General features: G+C 39.9%; 1 protein-coding gene across 1 annotated transcript; it reads left to right on the top strand.

Moving 5' to 3' along the window:
• Window positions 1-247: 247 nt before the first annotated feature.
• On the top strand, window positions 248-16,258 carry tnfaip6 (tumor necrosis factor, alpha-induced protein 6). Its single transcript, XM_039817134.1, has 6 exons — window positions 248-529; window positions 3,872-4,009; window positions 5,369-5,530; window positions 11,025-11,253; window positions 15,892-15,932; window positions 16,013-16,258. The coding sequence occupies exons 1-6, from the start codon at window positions 430-432 to the stop codon at window positions 16,132-16,134; spliced, it is 792 nt and encodes a 263-aa protein (XP_039673068.1). The 5' UTR covers window positions 248-429; the 3' UTR covers window positions 16,135-16,258.
• The last annotated feature ends 3,292 nt before the right edge of the window (window positions 16,259-19,550 follow it).

The following is a 19,550-nucleotide window of genomic DNA, read 5'->3' as shown; positions in this document are numbered from 1 at the left end:
TAGCTGTCCGTTCTGCCTGCACGATCCGTTCTGCGTATGCGTTATTTTAGACTGAAGGCTGTCGGCTAGCGGTTAGCCGAATTAGCTGTTAGCTATACCGGTGGAGGCTAGCGTTGAACAGATTGGGCAGGTCGTAAAACGGTATGGCATACGTATCATCTTGCACATGCGCAGAACGGATTGTGCCGGTGGAACGGATCGGGTACTGACAGCCACCCCGTGCTCCCCTTCTAGCCCCGCCCCTGCCACCACTGGTTGTACTTAATATGCTGCAGTACCTGAGTGAAGCTCAGTGGATCCCCAGCTCTGTTGGAGGCAGCAGCAGTCACGACTTGTCAGGACTCTGTATTTAAAGCCAGCAGCAGCTGCAGCAGCAGCAGACGGAGAAACATCTGGAGAGAGCAGCAGCTGCGCATAGACAGCTGCAGGATGCGCTTCTTCGCTCTCCTCTGGACTCTCGGCTTCCTGCTGAATGAGGCGCGGGCATGGAGCTACAAAAACGGAATATTTCATAACTCAATATGGCTAGGTAAATAACTGTTTTTTTTTTCTTGTTGTCGTAGTTGCAGTTGTTGCGTAAACGTGTCGGTTACGCTGTGACGCTGTTATGAACCTGCAGCGTCACTTTTTTTTATTTTTGTCGCCTTCTGATTGTGAAGTTAAAAACCCCAAAGTGTCGAGTTAGGACCGTTTCTATTTACATAATCAGTAACTGTGAAATGGACACGATGATTTCCTTTTTTTTTCTTCTTTAAAAAAATTAAAAATAAATCAAAACCACGTTAGTTTATTCCAACTATCAGTCTCCATGTTTCAACGTTATTCATCAGGGTTGCTTTGCATTTCAACGCAGTTTTGTATAGATTCAGTGTAAGAAGTATTTAGATCCTTTACTTAAGTAAAAGTACTGATACCACACCTGCATTAAAAAGTAAAAGTATGTAGGTGTCATCGGGGAAATTTACTTAAAGTATTAATAGTACTCGATGCAGAAAAATCCGCACATTTTAGAAACTGGAAACGATCCAAACAGTTGTGTTTAATGGTCTCATCATTTCAGCTGGACTTGGCGGTTATATTGATGGGTATAGTCTAAAATAATACGTCATATTTTATAAACTACATGTTTTGTGTTCAAAAATCTTAATGTGTTAAGTAACTAGTTACTACAAAGCTGTCCGATTAATGTAGTGGAGTAAACAGTACACTATTTCTCTCTGAAATGTAGTGAAGTAGAAGTAGAAAGTGGCACGAGAAGAAAAGACTCAAGTAAAGTACAAGTACCTTAAATTTGGACTTAAGTACTGTACTTGAGTAAATGTCCTTAGTTAATTTTTTTAGTAGCATATATGCTACTTCATGATTTCCCTCACTCGATATCTAACATGTAAGATACTTTTACCTGAGATTGTCTTGTGTCACTGTTTGGAATCACAGTACATAGGCGTAATTTACAGGGGGGGATGGAGGGGTTCCAACCACCCCAATAATCAAAACTGGCCAATGCAACCCCCCCCCACCCCCCAAAACAAAGATAATTATATTTTCCTTTACATGAATAAAGACATTTGCACATTAACTTGATGCAGAAAAGACACAAATAGTTGTGTGTTTCATGTTCAAAATTTCAATTTGCTCAAACAGTGGAGATCTCAACCCCCCCACCCACACCCCCCCGATGTTAAACCCAAAGTTACGCCCTTGTCACAGTAAAACTTTTCTCACATAAAGGCACATTGTGTGAAGTAGCAAGGACTAATTAAAGCAACACAGCAGTCCAGCAGCTTTGTGCCAAACGGCATGTTTATGACCTGGCCCGAGTACTGCATGAGACCAGTAAACATGGAGGAATGACCTTCATGTGGGGCCTTCGGCGCTAAACGCAAACAGATAAAAGAAAAGAAATGATAGTTCAGCTACTTTCTGTTACATAAGGAATATTAATAGAATGGTTTAATAATGTCGTAGGCTAATCCTATTGAAGTGACCACAGCTTTGATTCTCTCCTCGTGTTTATTAAAATATGTCTCACAAACAGTACACCTCCAACTCATTTAATGAACCCTATTCTTTATCGTTTCATGAGGTGAGAGGGAAAGTAACAGAACAGTGGTTCATTTTGCTAATGGGTTTGACTTAAAGGAATGACATGCACAGCATTTTCTATTATTCGTGCAACTTCTCTCCTCTATTACATGTTTGTTTGTTTTTTTCCTTGGAAAGTTCTCAATCTTTTCTTTTGAAAGTCAGTTACTGTTACAGAACCTGATGCAAGGCAGTTGGTTCCTGTAGTCGGTTACCTACTGCAGAGATCTTCAACAGGGGGTCCGGGGCCCCGGGGCCCTTAGAGTCACTGCAGGGGATCCTCCAAAATATTGTCATATTGTCAATGTCATTTTTTTAAAAGTCTTTTCAAAAAATCAAAATGTCTTAACATGAATCCAACATATTATTAACAAATAAAAATCTGTCTATTTGTGAACACATTGATGATAGGATTACTGGCCTATAGGGAAGGTAGTCACAAAACATGATTTATAAAATAATGCCAACAAATATTTTAATAGGTTCATATTCTATGCACTAAAAAAGTATGTATAAAGGCTTTAGGCCGTCCACACGTTATTGTAGGCCCAGTTTAATATGCAACTTAATTTTTATTCAATATGTAGTAGGGGGGTCCCTGTTCCATCTCTCTCTTAGTTAAGGGGTCCTTGGCTTAAAAAAACATTGAAGACCCCTGATCTAGTGTAAAAAAAAAGAAAACGTTCATCAAATTAAACAGATCAAAATATAAACTTGTGGCTAATTTTTGAGTGCCTTCTGCCCAGTTTCACAGTCATGCATGCGTAAAGCCCAAACAGGATCAGCAGAGGACTCCCCACTGATGAGGCCAGAGAGAAAGTGACCAAATTGTTGGTGAACTTCCAAAATAGCCTCTTTCCTTCATGTTTTATGTTTAGCTTCATTTAACCTTCACCCTCTCACTGAAAACCTTCCTAACCTCACCTGCTCGGCTTCAGCCCCACACTGTGACAATACTCCACTACAAGTAAGAGTCCTGCATTCACAACTTTACTTTAGTATGTAAGTATTGCCAGCAAAATGTACTGTGCAGTAAAATGTTCCCTGTGAGGGTTTGCCTTGTCTATCTGATGTTTCTGGGTTAATATTCCTGCTGCATTCATGTGTATGTAGCATTTTTCTGCTGTAGATGTTTAAGGCTGTGCTCATATTAACTCCTTTATATACTGTTGGGTAGTTTAATCTACAGCAGTGCATCATATTCTATAAGATCATTGTCTGTTTGTAGCGTCGCTGTCCTGTGCGAATCTTTAAAAAGTTGTAAAAGTTTTCATGGTGTCAGAAAAACAGCTGTTTTCAGCTGTCTGACGATGCATTTTACAGCTGACATCAATAACATCATTCGACATCCATGTATCTGGAGATACGTGTTTTTCACTGAACAGGAAGGGGATGAAAAACTGTCCATCTGAAAAGTAACTAAAGCTGTCAGACAAAAGTAGGGGAGTAAAAAGTACAATATTTACCACTGAGATTGCAGTGAAGTACAAAGTATGAAGTTACATAAAATAGAAATACTCAAGCAGAGTCCGACAGAAGGGAACCAAAAGACAACTTTGATATCCACGTCTTGGTTTCTTGTTCCAAATCCTTCAAGTTAATACAACATTTTACTGCCACACTTGGAGCCTCACGAATTAGAAGAAGTATCTCAAATTTGTATTTCAGTACTTGAGTAAATGTACCTAGTTGCTGCAGACAGCGTCACCACCTCTCTCTCTCTCTCTCTCTCTCTCTCTCTCTCTCTCTCTCTCTCTCTCTCTCTCTCTCTCTCTCTCTCTGACAGAACAAGCAGCTGGAGTTTACCACCGGGAATCGCGCAAAGGGCGATACCAGCTGACATATACAGAGGCCAAGGCTGTCTGCAAGTACGAGGGAGGGAAGCTGGCCACTTATGAACAACTGGAGGCGGCCCGTCAAATAGGTCCGCGGCAACTCACGTATTGTTCAGAAAGAAGATTTATTGTACTGTAGGAAAAGTGTATGGCTCATAATTCATCATAACCCCCTCAAGGCCGACTCTTTCTTTATTGCCAACAGGGAGGGTTGTGTTAAGTTGTTCCTTTCTCCCATGAAACACGTGAAACATCATGTCTGATGTAACCCGCTGGAATGCTTTTAACATGTAGAAGAAGAGGTTCATATGTTCCCAGGGTAAAGATGGTCGGGAAGCAGCAGGGTGAAACACTTCTTTCCACTAGTATTTGCTGTTTCGTGACTCCGTGCCAAGTTGAAAGCGGCCCTACGAGTATTGTAAAAGCCTGTTAACACCTTCTTGGGTGGATAGCACCGATCCATTGGCACGGAGATTGAATCCAGCCACTTTATCCGTCTACCTGTCAGCGGTTACAGCTGAGGTTCCCCACTGCAGTCTACCTAGGAGGTCCCTCTGTTTTTTTTATCTGGGCTGTTCTGGCTTGGAGTCTGCTGATTGTAACTCTGAGGCCCCCCCAAACAAATAAAAACAACTACAACATCACAAACTGGCCACCCAAAAGCTCGTATCCAGGTTTTTTACTTCTGAGGGCTGCCCTGTTGGCAGAGTTGAAAGCAAGACTTGCCGTGGTTGGCTGGCAGAATACAGTAGTTTATGATCAGCGACTAAGTGGCATTGGTGGAAGTGGTGGTGTACTTGTAGGCCTATACATTGCTGGCTAGTTTAATTTATAATACAGCATCGTATTTTATAAACCATAAAAAGTGTTTTGTGTGCAAAAATCTGAATTTGTAAAGTAATTAAAGCTGTCCGATTAATGTAGTGGAGTCAAAAGTACAAAGTAATATTAGGTTACACTTTACTTGAAGGTATCTACATAAGCGTGACATGACACTGTCATGAACACATGACACTGTCATGAACGTGTCAACAAGTTATAGTTAGAGTTAGGGTTAGAGTTCATGTGTTCATGACAGTGTCATGTCACTCTTATGTAGATACCTTCAAGTAAAGTGTTACCCAATATTTCTCTCTGAAATGTAGTGAAGTAGAAGTAGAAAGTGGCATGAAAAGAAGAGACTCAAGTAAAGTACAAGTACCTTAAATTTGTACTTCAGTACTGTACTTGTAAAATGTACTTGCTAGTGACGTTCCACCACTGCTAAGTGGTTGAATTAAGCGATATCTATCTATCTATCTATTATCTATCTATCTATCTATCTATCTATCTATCTATCTATCTATCTATCTATCTATCTATCTATCTATCTATCGCTTAATTCAACCACATATATATATATATATATATATATATATATATATATATATATTGCTGCTCTTGTTCAGGTTTCCATGTGTGTGCTGCTGGATGGTTCGACGATGGACATGTCGGCTACCCCATCGTCAAAGCCGGCGCCAACTGTGGCTTTGGGAAGGTCGGCATCGTCGACTACGGACGCAGGCTGAACAAAAGTGAGAGATGGGATGTGTACTGCTACAACCCAAACTGTAAGTACATGTTTTATACCAAACAACTACTACTACTACTACTACTACCTTTTTTTTCACGTCTAACAGTCAGTACGTTCTTTGAAACCTTTTCTCTCAAAATGAGGTTGATGAGAGTAATTAATATGCAAAAACTTTGAGCTTAAAGAGCACAAAAAGATGTCTTAAGATGTGGAGTTGAGTTCTTGTTCTCTCTGTGTTCATGAGCGACCGCTTTCACATTTTACTGAGTCGTTCTTTTTATTTTAATATAAAAACTATTGATTTATGCAGCCTGTTTTAATGCTAATATGTCTGAATGTTTACTTTGTTTAGTCACATTTCAAATGCAGGACTTGAACTCACTGAAAACTGTGTGGTTTAAAGAGTAAGTGATGACTGTGTGGCTGTGGTTTACTGACAGAGTCCAAGTGGTGGTGGTGGTGGTGGGGGGGCGGGGGCGGCGGCACAAGTTAAGAATAGTCGTCAAGTCTGAGGCTCCACAGACTCACTCAGGATGTTTTAAGTCAAACGTGAGGGATGATGTAGAGTACTTCACCGGGAACACGGTGGGAGACAGGACGTTTCCTGTCTTGACTCAAAGCCACAATCTCAGTCGCAGCCTGTGCGTTATCATGATGGGACCAGGAATAAACTCTAAGAACAGCAGTGTGGATAAGATGTAGAGTAGCTGAGTGATAGTTAACACACACACACACACACACACACACACACACACACACACACACAGAGTGAGTAAGTCAGTGGAGGATTATAAAAACCTGCATGCCTGAATGATTCAGTGCAACATTAATGTCATTTTCCAATCTGCCTAATTCATTTTGCCAAAGATGTTTTGTACGTCTTCTGTTCCTTTCAGTGCATCTTCAATTATTTAAAAGCAATACTTAGGAAATAAACACCCAGGTAAAAAGCACAATTCATTTGCCAATGTGCCTTAAAAATACACAAGTTCAGCAGCAGAAAACCAAACTTTATTGTTCATCACAAGGCGAGGGAAATTAGTCTTTTATGTGACTCCCAAGTTTCTACAGTAGCCCAGAACAGACAAACCAAACACCGGCTCGAGAGAGAGCCTTTCGTGTTTTCACATTACCTGCAGGCCACCGTAGCTTCTACCACACACTTGGAAAGGGAAGGATATTCGGTTGGTTGCAATCTGCAACCTCACCGCTAGATGCCTCTGAATCCTACACACTGCTCCTTTTAAAGAATTATAATCAATATATATACTGAACGGGACATGTCACAGTGAAAAATAAACTTTTAGATGCTCTCTGGTGGACAGACTATGTTATTTCAACACATTCTCTACTTACAACTTATTGGCTGATACAGATTTATGCTGTTTGTACTGTAATATTTGTCGATAATATTGACCCAGGCTGTATTTAGAAAATGTTTTGTTTCCCTCAAGCCAGGTCAAACTGCTGATGAGACAATCATAAAAAAAATGAGCATGTAATCAAACACAATTTCCACACAAACTACATTTCATACTTTGTGGTTTCGAGGTTCATTGTTAGAGTAGAAAGTCAGTCATCCTTCGGAGGCATGATCACATGAATTTAATCATTAAATAACCCTCTGCTCCTCATGTTACCAGTTCAGTCAGCTGTCTAGACCAGACATTTTGGCTAGATTGAGTCCCAGTGATGGACTTTTTTTTTTTTTTTTAAATAACAAACAAAGTTAAACAGCATTTAATGTCTTCTTCTTGCAGGACGTCTAGTGGAAATGCTTTTGATGCCATTGTCACCAGTCTCCACATGTGTGTTTCATTTCCTTCATTGAACAAAAGCTTTTCTCTTTCCTATTCTGAATTCATTCAGAGCTCACACGCAAGACAGACCCCCCAAACCAAAATGCTTCACATAAACAGATGCATCCCACCAGCCGATTTAAAGGGACACTTTGGGGAGCTTTGAAATGCTCCTTTCGCCTGAGAACTCAGACGCCAAGTGTATCCACATGTCCTCAGCTTACTATAGTTACTGCTGTGATCGCTGGTTTGCGTGTACTTATAGACTTACTTTTTTGCCTTCGTGCACCATTATTCAAGTAATCTAGGATCCAAAAGTTTAATATTTACCCACTTTTCTCTCTTAAAAGTCCCTCTTACTCATTGATCTGTACCAGCTATGGGCCTGTTGGCAACATCCAAACTTCCCCGCTCTTTCAGCTGCGATACACTAATGACAAAATATGTCTTTGTGTGTGGGAAGTTCCTTTTAGTGTTTTATTTCTGGCCAGTGGTGGAAGAAGTATTCCTATCCATAAGTAAAAGTAGTAATGCCACACTGTAAAAAATACTCTGTTACAAGTAAAAGTCCTGCATTGAAAAGGTTACCCAAGTAAAAGTTTGTAAGTATCATCAGGAAAATGTACTTAAAGTATTAAAAGTAAAAGTACTCAATGCAGAAAAACCCTCACATATTAGAAATGGTCCAAACAGTTCTGTTAATCAACTAAGTGTTTAATCGTCATCAATCAAACCATTCACACCCATTCATACGCTGTGGCTGAGGTTGCCATTCACCGATGGCGCAGCATCGGGAGCAACTCGAGGTTCAATGTCTTGCCCAAGGAACTACTGCAGGGCCAGGGATTGAACCACCAACCTTCCGATTGGTCGGCAACCGCTCTACCACCTGAGCCACAGCCACCCCTATGCTATTTCCTTCAGCAGAAGACACAGTAGCAGTGGCTTAAAGCCAGAGATGGGAAGTAACGAAGTACAAATACTTCGTTACTGTACTTAAGTAGATTTTTCGGATATTTCTACTTTACTTTACTACTTTTTTTGTGGCTACTTTACTTTTACTCCTTACATTTTAACACAAATATCGGTACTTTATACTCCTTACATTTTAAAAATTGGCTCGTTACTTTAGTTTTGTACAACAGGTCGTAATGTCGGAGAATAGCGCTGACCAGGGGCGTCGCACCCGTGGGGATGTGGTTTTAACACCCACACTTTTCCCGGTGATCGCTGTCTGCCCCTGTCATCTCATATACCAAATATGGTCATTTCCTTTTCATCAGCAACCAATCTTGAAAGTCAAAGGGGATTTGATTCTAAAAGCGCAATCTCATTGGCTGATGCCAATTTCTGACAACGTGATTCGCTTAGAATGGTCAGCGTGACGCTCTGACATTTCCGCCGGTAGTTCAGAATGTCAAGGAAGTGCGTCGAAAACGGTCGAAAATCACCTCAAAGAAGACGGAAACAGTTGTTATCAGCAAGAAGACACAGGGGATTACAAACTATGACAGCAGATGATGAAATGTCTTCACATAGTACGTTGATGTGTCAACTATCGTTCAGAAAACAGGAGTTTTCGCACAGCGGAGGTAATCAGACTCTCTCTTTTTTTCTCTTCTCTCAGCAGTTTACAGAAATCCATAGCCTAGCTACATGTCATATATTAAATATGTGGGTGTCACATATATACTATTCTACTATAATTACTATAAAATACTAAACCAATCTGTAATTTTGGGATCCTAAGTGGTTGTGAGTCCCTCAGGCTGTGGCGGGCAGATCCATGTTTAGCTGTCAGAGGAGCTGCTGTCCCCTCTCCTAGGAGAACTATCAGCTTCTCTTCTGGTGTTAACTTTGGGAAGTTTTATGTTTTGGGCTATTTTTCCAAGGTGTAAATCTCTTAGTGAAGATACTTTTTCCCGGTGGAGGAGGAAGTGCATCTCTGTCTGACCCAGTTGGTGGTCACTGAGCCTGTTTCTCTCTGACCTGTCTGTCTGACCCGGGTGGTCACTGAGCCTGTATTTAGTATGGATGGTAACTGCACCTTTTAGGTTTACTAGCAACGTTAAATGAAAGCTAATATGTACGAGTAGTTTCCCATGTAAGAGGTATAACGTTCCGTAATATTAGCTGCGTTATAGCATTCATAATAAACGGATAAACGGATCATAATATAATTACGTATGTGGTAATTTGCATAAATAGCACAACAGATCTAAACATTGGGTATAGCCAGGTGAAAATGTAAAAGTAAAAAGACTTAATGTAAAGGTCTGAATGGAACCCATTTAGGCTACCCATGAGAATTAATACATAGAGGCAGGAAGAAGTGCTTTAAACCAGTATTGATTATTGAGTGTATTAAACCAGTATTATTATTATTACAGAGATGGGGTTTGGGGCTGAGTCAGTGGGACTGTTTCTGGGGGATGAGTCTGAGGGAAGAACAAGGTAAGGAGAATGCAGAAGACAAAAGGTAGGTCGAATAAAAAATGTAACCCCAGAAACAGTCCCACGGACCCAGACCCAAACCCCATCTCTGCAATAATAGGCTAATTAATAAATGCTGGTTTAAAGCACTTCTTCCTGCCTCTATGTATTATTGCGCATAGGTAGCCTAAATGGGTTCCATTCAGACCTTAATATTAAGTCTTTTTCTGTTATATGTCAACAATATGTGCGTAGTTGGAAACCAGCATCAGCTTTAAATAATCGGTCCTAATCTAGTCCTCACTAACACGTTTCAAATAATTTCACTGGAGTTACGCTTATTATTTTTCGTGTCATCAATAGGCCTACCGATTCCAATCTAATTGGATACTACGTTGTATGCATGTAACGCTAACACACAACTAATCTCGACAGATTGCCGCATTCTGCATTATTTTGCGCAAATAATTGCAGCATGATGGTGGTAACGTTAGCACTAGTAGTATGGACGGCGACATGATTGAAAATGAAGAAAACAGAGATCCCAGAGATTAGGCAGACAAGCAGCAAGACGTTCCCAATCATCCCTGGTCTTATCTGAGAGATGTTTGAGATAGGCTAGGAGGCATCAAGTATGACTCCTGGCCAATGTGCTGTGTAACTCTAAAAGTATGGGGAACTTCTTAATTAATCTATGTTTAGTAATTCATATTGTATCCTTTATTTTCTTTCTATATTTGAGCACACACACACATGTAGATTCCTTTAAATGTTAAGGGGACGTTTTAAAAGAGAAACTGGATCTGTGAATTCTCACAGAATCACAATTGAATTCATATCTTGCTACTCAGTCAGAATCTTATTAAGCTGGAGTCCCAGTCTCTGTCACAATAATCATATATGTGATGTTTGGCAGACATCCATTTAAAATGTTGACAATGGCATATAAAGAGCCTGGTTTTTATGTCCACTGAAGTTTCTCATCTTGCACTCTAGTAACGTGTGTGGTCCAGGTAGCTTTGCATAAAAAGTGGTTGTCATCGCAAGGCTACTTTTACTTTTATACTTTAAGTACATTTCAAAGCCTGTACTTTGTTACTTTTACTTAAGTAAAGAAATTAAATCAGTACTTCTACTTTTACCAGAGTATTTTTTAACACAAGTATCTGTACTTCTACTTAAGTACGGGAAGTGAGTACTTTTGCCATCTCTGCTTAAAGCAGTAAATCTCATATTTCACATGCTGATAGAAGACATATATCATATCATATCATTGCATGTCATTTGTGTGTCTTCCAGCTAAGGAGTGTGGAGGGGTGCTGACGGATCAGCAGAAGATCATTCAGTCTCCTGGCTTCCCTGAGGAGTATCAGGACGAACAGATCTGCTACTGGCACATCCGTGTGCGCCTGGGCCAGAGGATCCGCCTCCGCTTCCTGGAGTTTGATGTGGAGGATGACACAGCGTGTCTGGCAGATTACCTGGAGGTGTACGACAGCTACGATGACGTCGCCGGCTTCGCCGGGAGGTGAGGATCTTTGAGGGGGAAAGTAGGAAGTACCCACAGTTGTAGTAGCGACCAAAACTTTATAGAACTGAAACAGGGTCTTCTTGCCAATACGTTAAAGGGAAATATATAATTGATTAGGGTATTAAGTTTAGGTTAAGTTAAATTGTATCACGATACAATATTTTATGGATTCTTTGGACAATGATAGGATATTTGCTGATATCACAAAGTCTGCCACGATACAATTTCGATTCAATTTCAATGAAAAACAAACTTATTTTTAATTAATAAATAAATATAAAGTGGGAATTTCAAAATAAAGGCACATCTTAAAGATGATATCAATCAATATTCTTACTTTACATCAATGATATTATTGATCATTGATCAAAGCATCGATCCAGAACAATGTATTGTTACACCGGGGCTGTAGTACTTAAATCCGGCCTCGAGACATTTTTCTGTTGTCTCGGACTGTTGGTATTTGGACTTGGACTTGACTTGGACTCGGTCATTGTTCTCGCCAAATGTTCTATGGAGGAAATATTTATTCATAATTCAAATTGAAAGTCCAAAGAGAAATTGAAAGTCCAAAGAGAAAACAAAGCGAAATCAAATTAAAAAATATTATTATTTTTTAAATTTTCCATTTGGCTTTTGAATTTCAATTTAATATTGGATTTTAATTTTCATTTAATATTTGGCATTTGAATTTCAATTTAACATTGGCTTTTAATTTTCATTTAATATTTGGCTTTTGAATTTCAATTTAACATTGGATTTTCATTTGGATTTAATATTTGGCTTTTGAATTTCCATTTAACATTGCCTTTTCGTTTGGACTTGATACATGTCAATGTAAATGATATTTGGCTTTTGAATTTCAATTTAACATTGGCTTTTAATTTTCATTTAATATTTGGCTTTTGAATTTCAATTTAACATTGGATTTTCATTTGGATTTAATATTTGGCTTTTGAATTTCCATTTAACATTGCCTTTTCGTTTGGACTTGATACATGTCAATGTAAATGAGGAGGCGTGGCCCAAAGGCTGGTGGGAGGGTCTGAAACGAAAGGGGTGCAGAGGCACCTTATGAGCAGCAGGGGGAGCAGACTGTTGGGGAGCATCTGTCTGCAGCTTCACAACCAGGCTGGCTTGGCCTCTTATTTCACATGACAGAAAATGATGATGTAGGCTAAACACAAATGCCATTTCATGCAACAACCGTGAAGTTTACATGTAGTTACTATAATTGGGCCCGTGTTAGTGAGGACTAGATTAGGACTGTATTTAAAGCTGATTCTGGTTCCCAACTTCACCCCAGGTGTCTGTTTAAAACACGACTCAGGCAACTTCTCTCTTTTGATGTTATATTTAATTAAGCAACAGTAGAAACATGGGTGTGGGTAGCTCTGCTTACGTGTGTTTGTGTGTGGTCAGATCTCGAGGACACACACACTTCTCTCATCTAAATGGATGCAGCCGTTCCCCATTTTGCAAACCATACATAATTACAAAGGAAAATATTACTGAAAATGCTCTTCAGGTGTTTGGATAGATCAGGAGGCACTTTACAGTACAGTCCTCAAAAGTCGCAGCATTCTTTGTGGCTTGTTGTGTTTTACACAACATTTCCAAGAATCATGGATGTGTTGATGACATAAATGAAGTAATATTAGAGGACTTAAGGAGACGTGATGTTGAACTACGGTGGGATCTGGTCCGGAGGTAATGCGGATGCGCTCCTGATGGAAGCGGGTGGACGGAGATGGAGTGGGGGAGGAGGAAGGGGCACAGCAGGAGCAGGTGGTGCGTTTGGAGGCCCCACGCTCCATGGCTGCAGCAATCCTCTCCAGACTTGAGGAGATGTGCCCGAGGCCGCAGCAACATCGCCACCCAGCCAAGACAGGCATTTATTACTTTGCCGCATCTTGCATCGGGTAGCCCGTCCGCGTGCGCGCCAGGCAACCCATCATAATAGCAATCTGCCATGGAACAAGGGCCCTGCTCTTAAAGGGAATGTGAGATGACGCTCTGATTGGTTTATTGCACGTTACGCCAAACCACACCTAGCTACTTCAGACCAACCCATTTTAGATTTGCGTCGGGCGCAAGAGTCATTTATCCCGCCGGTAAAATAGCAACAGCGCCCGAGATCCGCCCACAAAGCTACTTGCATTTTGCGTTTCATACTTGTGTTTCAGATCGTTAAAATAGGGCCCAATGTCAGCAAGCACTTTATACTCTGGAGGCTTTAAGACAAGTCTTAAAGGAGAAATCCGGTGCAAAATGAACCTAGGGGTTATTAACACATGATTACCGAGTCGACCGTTGTCGGGGATATGTTTTCATGCTAAACGAATGGGACCAGTTTTAGCCCAAACAGCTAATTAGCTTATAACGCTAGTACTCGGGGCACAGGTAAAGTAAAAAGAAATCGCTCTTTCTATAGCACTAACAAGGCTCAAATAGCACCACACTTGGGAAAACAGTCACGAACATTCGAACGACTGTTCGTGATCATGCCCCGAGGTCTAGCATTATAAGCTAATTAGCAGTTTGGGCTAAAACTGGTCACATTCGATTAGCATGAAAACATATCCCAGAGAACGGTTGACTCGGTAATCGTGTGTTATTAACCCCTAGGTTCATTTTGCGCCAGATTTCTCCTTTAAGTTCAAGAATGTGAACATGTCAGTTTTTTTTGTGACATCTGTGTTGTGTGCAATTTGTTACGTGGGGTCCACGGTCCCCACTTTGGAAACCACTGCATTAGCACGTAGTTGACAGACTGTCACTGACATTTAGCACTTCTTTTCCAGCGCTGCAATAAACGATTATTTTCATTATTGATTACCAGTATTTTTGTCTTCTTTTTTTTCTTAAATGAATAAAGTAATAAAATGTCAGAATACTGTGAATATACCATAGAATATACCCGTCAAAAGTTCCCGGAGCCAAATGTGACGTTTTCACATTGCTTGTGTGTGTCTGATCTACAGTCCAAACTGCAAACATTACACATTTCATTTTGATATAAAACTGAGAAAAGCAGCAAATTTAAAACACATTTGAGAAGCTGGAAAGAGGAAATGTTTGTCACTTTTTCCGATAAACATCTTCAATGATTAACTGATTAACAAAATTGTTTGTGATTCATATTGTGTTGATAAACTACATGACACTGATTGTTTCAGCACGATAGTGTCATATATACAGACTCCTTTTCCTGCCCTCTGCATGTGTTTGCACTAAAGAGAATAAGTTTAATGCGAATCCCACTTATTAAAGGTCCCATGGCATGAAAGTTTTTTTTTAACATTAATATGAGTTCCCCCGGCCTGCCTATGGTCCCCCAGTGGCTAGAAATGGTGATAGGTGTAAACCGAGCCCTGGGTATCCTGCTCTGCCTTTGAGAAAATGAAAGCTCAGATGGGCCGATCTGGAATCCTCTCCTTATGAGGTCATAAGGAGCAAGGTTACCTCCCCTTTCTCTGCTTTGCCCGTCGCCCACAGCTGCCTAGAGAATTTGGCCCACCCATGGAGAAATAGTGCTGCAACCGTGGCCGCAAGCTGGTCAAGGCCACACCCCCACCCTCCACCTTGCCCCCCCTCTCTCCTCCTCAATAGCATTTAAAGCTACAGACACAGAAATGGCACATCCTAAGGAAAGCTCATTGTGGGACTGGCTCTAGTGGCTGTAATTCTGCACCAAGGCTGAATTTCGGGAAAGAGACTTCAGATACAGTATTAGGGGACCACTAAGGTCTATATAAAAGAGACTTCAGATCCAGTATTAGGGGACCACTGAGGTCTATATAAAAGAGACTTCAGATACAGTATTAGGGGACCACTAAGGTCTATATAAAAGAGACTTCAGATACAGTATTAGGGGACCACTAAGGCCTATATAAAAGAGACTTCAGATACAGTATTAGGGGACCACTAAGGTCTATATAAAAGAGACTTCAGATACAGTATTAGGGGACCACTAAGGTCTATATAAAAGACACTTCAGATACAGTATTAAGGGGACCACTAAGGCCTATATAAAAGAGACTTCAGATACAGTATTAGGGGACCACTAAGGTCTATATAAAAGAGACTTCAGATACAGTATTAGGGGACCACTGAGGTCTATATAAAAGAGACTTCAGATACAGTATTAGGGGACCACTAAGGTCTATATAAAAGAGACTTCAGATACAGTATTAGGGGACCACTGAGGTCTATATAAAAGAGACTTCAGATACAGTATTAGGGGACCACTGAGGTCTATATAAAAGAGACTTCAGATACAGTAGGGGAACACTGAGGCCTATATAAAAGAGACTTCAGATACAGTATTAGGGGACCACTGAGGTCTATATAAAAGAGACTTCAGATACAGTATTAGGGGACCACTAAGGTCTATATAAAAGAGACTTCAGATACAGTACTAGGGGACCACTGAGGTCTATATAAAAGAGACTTCATATACAGTATTAGGGGACCACTGAGGCCTATATAAAAGAGACTTCAGATACAGTATTAGGGGACCACTAAGGTCTATATAAAAGAGACTTCAGATACAGTATTAGGGGACCACTGAGGCCTATATAAAAGCATCCAAAGAGAACCATGTCATGGGACCTTTATTCTGTGTCTTTCCAGATTCTGTGCCGATTATTTACCTGACGACATCATCAGTACAGGTGAGATGTCCTCCTAATTTCACACACGGCACTATTAAACACTGATGGGTCTCTCGATCTTTGACGCTTTTGTTCCACAGGAAACGTGATGACGCTGAAGTTCCTCTCTGATGCTTCAGTCACAGCCGGAGGCTTCCAGCTACAATATCTTGCCTTTAATGCGTCTTTCTTTTCACAGAATCGCACCGATTATTTTCACTGACCGATGGTTTAATACACTGATGTAATCCTGTTGCTGTTTTCATGATGTTATTGTTACATTATGTACTGTAATTAATACTTTTTTGTTTCCATAGCTGATTAAATAAATAACTCTGTTCATTAAACTGTGTTGCGGTTTCAGACTGTTCAGTTCGTACTTTCTAGATAAAATAAATAATCCTGACTTTGTGTACACCTGGCCTGGGGCTTGATTTATAAAAAAAAATAAAAAAATCTTATAAACTCAAATAATTATTTCCAACTCAGCTGGGGACACCGTGGGCCTGAGTTTAGCAATGTTCCTCAGCTGGTATAGAAGCAAAAGGGAACCTTTAGTGCATAACTTTTTGATATTAATAAACGTCCGTTACATTCAGGTCATTGCCAAATGAGTTGCTACAAAGTTAATTAAGACTATCAGCTCCACACACCTCTCTCAGTGTGGCTGTGTTCAGAAGATTGTGTCGTCCGGCGACTTTCACACGCAGAAACTCAAGTGAAGATAATTCCCTCTTCTGAAGAGTCCATCATGTTTTTTTAATCCTCCATGTCCTCCTTGGCTACTAGCAACTGCGTGGAGGAGAGGTGGAGGAGGTGCGTGATCACGGAAGGCTTGTATCATGTGGACGCGCCAACAGTTTTGTTATCATTACTTAGAATTCCTCATGGGGGCGACAGAAACTACACACTATGGCTTTAACATGCTGGTCCAAACAGAAGAAGATAGACATCCATACCGTCTATCACCTTCGGGACGGAAACAAGAACCTGTTCTTTGTATGCACACTAGAGGTGTTGAAATTTCTCATTGCACGCAGACGTGGACGATTCTGCATCGATGCAGTGACAGACCCTAATCGACTATTGCCTACTGATGTTGCTTGTTGATTTTCCGGTTGCTGCTTTTACGTTTTTTGCCTTTTGACTTCTGTGTTCAGACTATGCTACATTCAGGAAGTGTCTTTTTTTTTAAAGAGCAGATGCAATAAAAATGGGAGTTCATATACATCTGAGTGCTTCAATTTGTTGATGAAAACCATGTGTAGCCATGTAAAATAAATGTGAGGAGGTGGCGCGTCGTGATGCATCGTGATATCGAATCGTATCAAATCGTTGACAGGATAATCGAATTGAATTGCGAGACCAGTAAAGATTTAGACCCCTAATGCTCACCTCGATGTACAACCTATTCATAAGCCTGCACTGTAAGAAAAAAATCCGTATTCTTTTATCTTGCAGATTTGTGACATTACATTAAGTTGATTCTTTAGGTCCAATTAAAGAGGAAAATGTCTCCAGTATTTACTATAATATTGTTGTGTTCATTTGCTTATTACACTTCAACTGCTAAGCAGGAACCAAACCTTGTAGTGATAAAGAGATCAGAATATTACTTTTCTTATAACCCATACGGACGCACATCAAGTACTTTCCATGAGTGAATAACACAAGTTATTTGTACAAATGTCCAATTAAAACCTTTACATTAAGATGCTGCTCTTATTTAAAGTCCTAACTCACGGTTTAGAATGAAATTACACTCCAATTATCAGAGGATGATTGAATTCTTGATTAATAAACTAATCGACAGAAATGTTATTGATTTATATTAACTAATGATCAATATTAACTAATTGATTAATAGTTGATGTCATCTGTTAAATAAAAGGTTTCGCTCATTCTCTGGATGCAGTTTCTCCAATGTGAGGATTAGCTTATTTTTCTCTAGTTTTTTATACTTTTCACTGTAAACTAAACATTTTTAGATTTTAGACTGTTGCTCGGACTAAACAAGATTTAAGAACCTCTCATCACAATTTTCTGACACCTAATCAATCTAATAAAGTGGGAGGCCTCTATGTGTGTGTGTGTGTATGTGTGTGTGTCATGAGCGCTTCATCAAATCTACTTCACACTTGGATTTTGGAGCATTTGGAGCAATTTGGACAGCATTGGATATTGGATATAATAATACTAAATAAAACTAAACGGCCCAACAATAAACTGATGGCGCAGCACGCAGCAGGCTGTTCAACGTTAACCGTCAAGCCACTAAGCCTGTATGGAAAGTAACACCTTTGCTGAAGTTAACGATAATACGAGACGAGACAACACAACACTGGCGTCATTACACACTGACTGTGGCGATATCAACATGCAATGCCGTTGACGAAAAAGACAACACTAAAATGTTTATTTGCATTGCCTTCCACACACACACACACACACACACACACACACACACACACACACACACACACACTACTCGGTCCGGTTCTGGTGCTGATTAGCTCTCATAACGGACCGGGTGGGTAGCACACTGCCATGAGTCCATGAGGCTAATGTCTGGTTACTCCACATTTTCATTGTGATATTTTGTGATTAAATTCTGAATCTGCCACGTTCTCTATCAGGTAAATATAGTAGTACAATGTCAATGTCTTCCTCTGATGTAGAAGTAATTCAATGAAATTAAAAAAATGTATAGTATCAAATCATAACAATAGTTATCTCAAGACACTTTACAGATAGAGTAGGTCTAGACCACACTCTATAATTTACAAAGACCCAACAATTCCAGTAATTTCCCCAAGAACAAGCATTTAGTGCACTGTAAGTCAGTAGTAGGCTATACAGTGGAGTTGCATGTTAAGAGCTTTGGGGTCCTTCTGTAAGTCATTTTGGGGTACAATTTGGATTTGAAGAATTCTACAAGCAGCATTACCACAGGCCAAGCAATCAGCCCTGTTCCATAACAGGCACATTTTGAACAGGCACTGTACTAGTAGACCAAATGATTATCAGATGAATCAACAAAATAATAATTATCTATTTTTAGTCATGGCGCTAATCACAAGCACCATATAAATGGAAAAGTGCCAGTGCATAAGATCTCCTCAGATTATGAATAAGAATTCAAATCTTACCTTATTCAGTGTCAGCCACCTGCTGCCGTTGGCCCTTCAGCATTTTGTGGCTATTAAATCACATCTCATACTTCACTGTATCTGCACTCAATGGCGGAGATTTACTTTACATTTACTCAAGTACTGTACAAGTTTTAGGTACAGTACCTACTTAAGTATTGTCATTTTCTGATACTTCATACTTCACTTCCAGACAAATAGTTTTCACTCCACTGCATTTGTCTGACAGCTGGAGTTACTTGGTACTTTGCAGATTAATAATACAAAAAGAAATCAACAAATAAACTGTTATATGCAATATTATAGATTGTGATACTTTATTGATCCCTGGAAGGAAATTCACAAACTACCCAGCAGTATAGAAAGTATTTCAAATAAACTCCACCTTTACCTGCTGCAACAATAAAGTGATGGACACAATAATACATCAATAATTATTATTATATAGGTTAATATATTATACTGAAAATGAGCCAGTCTGCATAATGAA

Source organism: Perca fluviatilis, chromosome 12 (genome assembly GCF_010015445.1).
Source record: "Perca fluviatilis chromosome 12, GENO_Pfluv_1.0, whole genome shotgun sequence".
NCBI classification, from domain to species: domain Eukaryota; kingdom Metazoa; phylum Chordata; class Actinopteri; order Perciformes; family Percidae; genus Perca; species Perca fluviatilis.
This window is presented reverse-complemented; position numbering and strand designations above follow the sequence as displayed.

Excerpts from the sequence above, each read along its gene's own strand:
- tnfaip6 (XM_039817134.1), top strand. The coding sequence starts at position 430 with ATGCGCTTCTTCGCTCTCCTCTGGACTCTCGGCTTCCTGCTGAATGAG. Across the intron at positions 4,010-5,368 it reads GGAGGCGGCCCGTCAAATAG|GTTTCCATGTGTGTGCTGCT; the intron begins GTCCGCGGCAAC and ends GCTCTTGTTCAG. Across the intron at positions 11,254-15,891 it reads GTCGCCGGCTTCGCCGGGAG|ATTCTGTGCCGATTATTTAC; the intron begins GTGAGGATCTTT and ends GTGTCTTTCCAG.